Raw genomic sequence first — 8,171 nt, forward strand, 5'->3', positions numbered from 1 at the left:
CAATTGGATATTGAATTGTTCCCCTATGAGCAACATTTAAAATTCTTTATAAACTAATTACATACACAAGAGACTATATGGTTTCTCTCTCCTCCTCAAACCTAAAAGAAAGAAAAAAATAATTGTACAATGAAATGACAGAGAGGCAGCAAATACTATTTCTGTACGTCCCATCTTCTCAATTCATAGATGGCACAGCCAACATGGAGGCTCTTCTGGTTTGTATGTAGGCTTCTCATGTCTTATAATTTTTGAGAAGGAATTCTAGTTATATATATTCTAAATTGGCAAGGAATTTAATATATTAAACTGTATTTAATGTACCTGCAAAAAAATTTTTAATCTTATTTTGGCAGACACTCTATAAAGAAAGTCGGGAAGCAAAATTTTATTTGGTAGATTCAGAAGTACTGACACATGATGTTCCCTACCATGATTACTTCTATACCCTGAACAGATACCATATCATCCGATCCTCAAAACAGAAATGCCGGCTGAGGTGAGCTATGGTAACTGAGTGTTCTAGTCAGCCTAGGTGAGATTATATTCTGGAACACAGCAATCCTAAAATCTTAGTAGCCTTACACAACCAAGCTTTATTCCTTGCTCAATTTACACATCCACCAATGATCAGCAGAGGGATGGGGTTCCTCACTCAAGGCCCATTGCTGATGGGTGCTTTGACATCCTGGAGCAACACAATCCAGAATGTCTCGTTTCAGTTGCTACAGGAAGAAGAGAGAGTTATAGAACTGTGTTCACAGTCCAGTGGCCAAAACTAGTCACAGGAGTTTATTTAATGTCAAGGCGGCTGTGAGTTCTTGAGGAGCACATGGTGAGCACATTGCTGCAATGCGAAATAAGAAATGGTGGTGCATCAAAGATAGTGATGGGCCACCACGTGCTTTGCCTGGTCTTAGTGAATGTAGTTACTTTCAACCTAATTTTTGACCACTAGAGATTTTATTATAAAAGACATTTAGAAAATTTAGAATTTATTTTGAGCCTTTATTGCTATTTATTTTATTTTTTTTTATTTTTTTTTATTTTTTTGCCTTTATTGCTATTTAAAGTAAAGAAAATTCAGGCCTAGAGAAAGAAAAGAATAAAATCCCAAGTACTTAGAAGGAAAATTTCATGAAGTTATTAGCAGCATACAGCAATTTTTTAAGAAATCATCATCAGGGAACAAATTTTCTTTTATAATCTAATGACTTTGAGTCTTTTTGGCTTTCCACTGAATATAATCTTACACTTAATTGCAATGTTAATAGAACTAAATTCTTTCCTTTAAATAAATATTCTTCTTTCCTCCTTATTTTATTAGAGTTTCTACAGATTTGAAATACAGAAAACAACCATGGGCCATTATCAAATCTCTAATTGAAAAGAATTCCTGGAGTTCCTTGGAGGACTATTTCAAACAGCTTGGTTTGTAAATTTCTTGATTTTTGTAAAGATAGTATTTTTTAACAAAACAGAATGATTCTTCATTTGGAATCATAGCTGGAACTAGTAGATGATATTGGATTGACTCCCACTGAATGGTTCTAACTCTACCCCACTGGGAATTTGAAAACTTTTAATTTTTTTAAAAGACTTTATTTATTTATTTGACAGAGAGAGAGAGACAGCGAGAGAGGGAACACAAGCAGGGGGAGTGGGAGAGGAAGAAGCAGGCTTTCCGCTGAGCAGGGAGCCCGATGCGGGGCTTGATCCCAGGACCCTGGGATCATGACCTGAGCCGAAGGCAGATGCTTAACAACTGAGCCACCGAGGCACCCCAGAAAACTTAATTTTCATTGGTCTAACAAACACTTATGTTTATTATATGCCAGATGTGTCCTGTGTGCTTTATAATTAGCTCCTAACAACCCTGTGGGGTAGGTATTATTTTTTTTTTCCATTTTACTAAAGAATAAATATTGAAAGAGAGAGAGAAGTTAAGTGACTTGTCCAAGATCACACAGTTAGGAGCTATCACAGCCTCTTCAAGGAGCCAAGGAATCTAACTGCAGTGAGAGACTGCTTCACTTGATCACAAATACATACTTCTGCTCTGTGGTGCACGCCCCTTCTCCTGCAATCCTTATAAATGCAGCTTCCCTGGGTTTATGCAGGCCCACTTAGCAATGGTAGCTATCATGTACCTGTATGGATTTGGTGACAGTGGGTACTAGACTGTGGAAGTGATATACTTGTTCTGTTTGAATATTCCTTAAAATAAAAGATGAGAAAAAAATATATATATACATGAATATAATTCTGCTTAAAAGCTCAGGGTAAATTAAGTCTTCATCATCTAATTTGTTGACTATTTTCCTTGCTCTTCTCTCTTGGCTATTCATTATTAAACTCCTAATCAGGAGCAAAGAAAATGAAATTCAAAAATTAGTTTGGCCACTGGATAATGAGCTTCTAATAAAAAATCTGGTGAAGGAAAGGTCGAAACAAATGACAAAAATGAGGTTTTTAGGTTGTTTGCAGATTTTCCTTACCAATACTTACTTTTTTGCAAACCCTCATTGAAAAGTAGAACTATTATATGCTGCTACTTCCTTTGATATTGACAGTCAACTACCACAATCTATCTTGGAAATCTTTCTAATGATCCAATGTAAGTGGCTAGCTTGTTGTTTTCATAACTGAAATCTTTATGTTAATATTTAATATAGCACATGGTGAATTTGCTCTGATGATCCCATCATTTATTAATACAGATAATTCTTCCTAGAATAGTGAAGCCTCATTATAGGATCATTTTGCCGTCCAAAACTTTTTATTAAGAGTAAGGTTTGAATCTAGGCCATAAGAACCTAGAAAGTTACCAAGGCTTGAAAAAAAAAAAAAAAAGCAACCTAAAAACAAAACAACCCCTCCTGTCCCTATATCTTATAATTGAAGTTTCTCCACTATCTAAAGATTTTTTTTTCCTTCTTAGAATCAGACTTGTTAATGGAAGAATCTATGTTAAATCAGTCCATTGAAGACACAGGAAAACTTAGCGGCTTGCGAAGGAGAAGGCGAACATTCAACCGAACAGCAGAAACAGTTCCTAAACTTTCCTCTCAGCGTTCTTCTGGAGATGGGGGCTTAGATGCCAAAGGGGATATTTCAGGTAGCTTTTATCTGGTAAACGGAGATGGAAGATTTTAGTTTACTTACATGAAGCAGAATATGTGTCCTGTTTATGGACACGTCAGTTAGGAGGTCTCCCTTTTTCCTCTCCTTTTCTGATAATGTTTATCAAACTCTGAGTTCCTTAAAAATAACTAATGTATAAGTGTAAAGAAGCAATCACAAAATGGCAGGCATATGGCCAGTTGATGTATTTTATTGGGCCAATGTAATATTTTAAAAATTGGACATTTTTATATAAAAACTCCAATCTGACAGCTTTGGACTCAAATCCCTTCACAGCAACAATCAGTCAGAGCTTAGTAGTAGCTACTCCAATAGACAGAGCATGTGCTCCCCAAGTCACCAGTCCCTACCACTGTCCCCGGCTGCTGGATGCTTCACTCATGAATTTCTGACCTCGCATTTACAGACATTTGGTTTCTACCCTTGAAAGTACTAAACTGATTATATGCTTTTAGTCCTTATGTACTCTCAGGTCCAGCCCAACAACTTGCAAAGAAGAATTTGACTTTTACTATCCACACTCTCAATTGTGAAGACACCTTGCCTCTACTGTTACTCCCTCCCTCTCAGAACTATAAAACTATCTTCCTTCTCATCCCTCTACATTATCAAATCCTCTTCTAAGGCTTATATCTTAGTGTGAATGTTTATCTGTGATGTAAGCTTAATAATGCTTTAGTTTTGGAATTTAACATTTGGGCAGCAGAGAACAGGTGAGGATGATTAAAAAAATTTTTTTAAGGAGAGAATCACTGTACATAAACCCAGCTCAAATATTATTTGCAGAGATGGAACTTAGCTGGAGGTCATACATGATGCATTGAATTGCTTATTTTAGAGTAGATTAAATTGCAATGTAGGCTGAATTTGCAGGACTGGTATAGGTTTTCTTTTTGTAGATTTGTTTCAAATTAGTCCAGATATTAGAAATCAATAAAGGGTGCTGGGAATTTACCCTACATCAAGTTGTCTTTACAAGTCATGTAAAAATTTTCTTCTCCAGTTCAAGTGGAATTAAATTTTAACCAGTGTTTGTTAATCACAGTCCTGTTCTAATATATTTGTATGTGTGTGATCTGCAGGAAAGAAAAAGGAAATGGAAAGCTATAACATTGCCCTTATTGTGGTGATGAGTATTTTGTAAGTATTTGTTCTGAATGCTTATTTTGCTTGTGTCTTCACTTATCTTTTAATAATTTCCAAAAGGATTTGGATGCATTTGTATGTTGTGTAGAAATTGCCACTATTTGACTAATTTTGGTCTACAAAAACATTAATTTTATATGCTTCAGTGTGATAGTTTTTGGTTTTCAGGAGAATTATTAAATTTGAGGGAATGCCAAGTACACATTCAATAAATGTTTTTTAATTAATTAAGTAGGCTTCGCACATGGAGCTCAATGCAAGATTTGAACTCATGATGCTGAGATCAAGACCTGAGCTGAGATCAAGCATCAGACGCTTAACTGACTGAGCCACCTGGGTGCCCCTCAATGTTTTATTTGTTAAATTAATCTGACTTATTTTTACCATCATAAGTTTTTATTGGAAGTTCCCTAAATTTAAAGAGAATATTTATCTAGGGGCGCCTGGGTGGCTCAGTCGTTGGGCGTCTGCTTTCCGCTCAGGTCATGATCCCAGGGTCCTGAGATCGGGTCCGTGTTGGGCTCCCTGCTCGGCGGAAAGACTGCTTCTCCCTCTCCCACTCCCCCTGCTTGTGTTCCCTCTCTTGCTGTGTCTCTCGGTGTCAAATAAATAAATAAAAAATCTTAAAAAAAAAAAAAGAGAATATTTATCGTTGTAGGCTGATGAAATTCCCAATAGTGTTATTTTGCTCTATTTGATTAGACCAGTGATCTTTACCCTTTAGGATCACTTTCTAAAATGCAGATTTCTAGGCCCCAGACCCAGAGATTGAGTCAGATCACCCAGATCCCTTGAGCAGGGATCGAGAACCTCAGAATCTACTCAGGTAGACATATTTAGATGACTATTATCTACATGGCTGTATTTGAGTATTGAGGTAGTCATTTGGGTTTAATTGAATTGGTTCTGACTGGGTGATACACTCTTGGTGAATATTTTTTGGAATGAAATTCTCAGAGCAGCTACTTTTTCTAATTATAGATTTCAGAATGTAGAAAATGTTTGATATACCTTTGAGTTTTACAAAAGATTTTCATATTCTGCTTAAGTTGGTTTGCTATGACAATTTTGAATATTAAATATTATCAGTGATTTTATATAGTACTATGTACTATGTACTTTTATAGTACTATAGTACTATGCAGAAAATTTATAGTCAGTGGTTGAAATGTTGATCTACATGCCATTTCAGTGCCACAATTATATCATAGATTTGATTTTCTTGCTCCTACTTTAGTTTTCATTTAAAAAAAAAATCCTCTTCTGGGCAGGTAAAGATGAATACTGCATATTTTTAAGGGCAAGCCAATATTTTAACAGAAAAAATAAGAGAGATACGATGCCACCTATATATTTGCATATATGTGTAATAAGAAATATATCCATTCAATTGAAAGGCTGCTATGAGAACCAATAGAGTAAGTCCATTTAGCATGTAACATTTTATATATGATGCCGTTCATGTATATTTGGGATTTTATATTTCCTTTGTCTAAGTTGAACTAGAAGAAATTTTTCTGAATAGTAATTTAAAAAATTTGTTTTGGCTTTTCATGGGAGTAAGGTGCCTGTTCATCTCTGTAAGATCAAGTCCATATTGATCTTCATTTCCTTTTTGAAGTGCAGCATTATGGGGTGTACAATTGCTTAAGCTGAAGGCACCCAAAAATAGATCTTGAAAGCTTACCTGGCAGATTTCTAAGCTGGTGGTCACACATCAGCACTAGCTGGGATTCCTCCCAGAGAGTAGAGATATCAGGGATAATCCCAATTGGCTTTCTTTGAGGACATTACTGTCACTCTAGTTACCTTTCAACTTTTTCCTATTTAATACCAAAATGTAGTTATTTCATACAATAAAATAGGAGTAACTGATTTAAATAATAACAATTGGAAACTAGTCTAGACAACATACGTTTTTAGAGTTTTTACGTGTATGTTCTACATGAGCTGTGCCTTGGGCCTGGATAAGAGTGGATTAACAGGTATGATTTGCTCTACCTAGTTTGCTGTTGCTAGTTCTGTTGAATGTGACGCTGTTTCTGAAGCTGTCAAAGATAGAATATGCTGCTCAGTCCTTTTACCGTCTCCACCTCCAAGAAGAGAAATCTTTACAGTAAGTCTTTCCCCCTAAGCTGTTATTATTTCAATAATTCTTTAGTTGTAGAAAACTTATTCTAGTTTAGAGATTTGGATCTGCTAACTGTTCTGTAGTCATAAACTTTTTTTGTTTAATTTTTTGTTTTGTTTGCAAATTTATAGGACATGAATGATTTTTAGAAATGAAAGATTAGAAGCTATTCCCCTGATTTTTAAGATTTTTAAGATTTTTTTTTTCAGTTTAGCCTCTGATATGGTGTCAAGAGTGGAAAATATTCAAAAGAAAAAGGATCAGGCCCAGAGTCTAAAAGGAGTGCTCCGAGACTCCATCATGATGCTTGAACAGGTAGGCAACTCTGTACCATAGGACTCAGTACTTTCATAGCAGTATGAACCAGTTGCTCTTCTGGTTGTGTGAGAATATTCACGATACCATTATTTGAAGAAACTCCCCTCCTAGAGGCGACTACCCTTGCCAGTTTCTGTATTATGCATTTTATGTGTACAGTCACTTGTATTTTTTTTCAGAATGGAAGCATACACTGTTGCATACCTTCATTTTATAAGTAGTAATATATTTTGAAGATGTTTCCTTATCAGCATGTACATTTGACTCTCGAATAATGGTAGGGTTAGGGCTGCTGACCCCTGCGCTGTCGAAAATTGTGTATAACTTTTGACTCCCCAGGAACTTAACTACAAATAGCCGACTGTTGAGCAGAAGCCTTACTAACACAGTCAAGTAACACATATTTTGTATGTTATATGTATTATATACTATATTTTTACAAAGTTAAGCTAGAGAGGAGAAAATGTTAAGAAAATCATAAAGAAGAGAAAACACATTTACAGTGCTGTCCTGCAAAAAATCTGTGTACAAGGGGTCCCATGCCATTCAAACCCATGTTGTTCAAAGGTCAACTGTATACATCTACCTCATTCTTTTTATTGATACTCCTATCAATAAATTTATGCTTAATATTAACTTTTTATAGAAATGGTAGATACTGTATACACTGTTGATTATTTTATCTGTTAACCAATATCTTGGAGATGCTTCCATATTAGTAATTAAAGGACTTCCTCTTCTTTTAACGACTGCATAGAATTCAGCTGTATAAATGTGGTATAATTATTTTACCAGTTTTCCATTGAAGAATGAACATTTAGGTTATTTTGATGTTTTGCTGTAAACATTTATCTCTTGAACACAGTATCATCAATATGTGCTGCTCAGTTCCATGAACCAAAACTTAGAATTCTCTTTGAAAAATAGAGATTACTATTTCCATTATGATATAGTGTATGCATACTTTTCGAGATTGAAAACTAGAGAGTGGTAGAAGAGAAGAAAACCTATAGTTCTAGCATTCAGGCAGTCACTGTTAATACTTTGTTTCCTCCCATCCTTTTCTGCTATGCATTGGTTTGTTTTTTAGAAGATCCATTTATTGAACATTTCTCAGGATATCATGTGGGGCATTAAACTACCTACCTTCAACTAGGCGTTTTTCAGATGCACAGTATCTACAGCTCCTGGTGACATTTTCCACCCCCCTACCCCCCTCAGCAAGAGTGGGTCATATTTGCACTTTTCCTCCTCAGCCTCCTATTTCCCCAACTCTCGACTGATAACCCTGCCTCAAGGAGAAAAGAGTTTTCCTCGCCTTTTATAACCAAATCTACAGATCTCCAATTGCTGTACCCCGTCCTCTTGTTCATGCCCACTGCTCTGTCAGAGCATTGCTCTGCCTGTCAGGAGAGTCCCAGCAGGTGTTAGT

General features: G+C 35.8%; 1 protein-coding gene across 4 annotated transcripts in view; it reads left to right on the plus strand.

The window, feature by feature from the left end:
* GRAMD1C (GRAM domain containing 1C) overlaps window positions 1-8,171 on the plus strand; it is an 84,194-nt gene that overhangs the window by 72,084 nt on the left and 3,939 nt on the right. For all 4 annotated transcript variants that reach the window (XM_025874486.2, XM_073893522.1, XM_073893523.1 and 1 more), the window contains 6 exons: window positions 357-499; window positions 1,328-1,431; window positions 2,942-3,118; window positions 4,227-4,284; window positions 6,296-6,406; window positions 6,631-6,736. In XM_025874486.2, coding sequence (XP_025730271.1) covers window positions 357-499; window positions 1,328-1,431; window positions 2,942-3,118; window positions 4,227-4,284; window positions 6,296-6,406; window positions 6,631-6,736 — 699 coding nt within the window. The remainder of the gene's footprint in view (window positions 1-356; window positions 500-1,327; window positions 1,432-2,941; window positions 3,119-4,226; window positions 4,285-6,295; window positions 6,407-6,630; window positions 6,737-8,171) is intronic.

Source organism: Callorhinus ursinus, unplaced genomic scaffold, assembly GCF_003265705.2.
Source record: "Callorhinus ursinus isolate GAN/ISIS: 27379988/994484 unplaced genomic scaffold, GSC_fseal_2.0 scaffold1, whole genome shotgun sequence".
Lineage (NCBI taxonomy): Eukaryota > Metazoa > Chordata > Mammalia > Carnivora > Otariidae > Callorhinus > Callorhinus ursinus.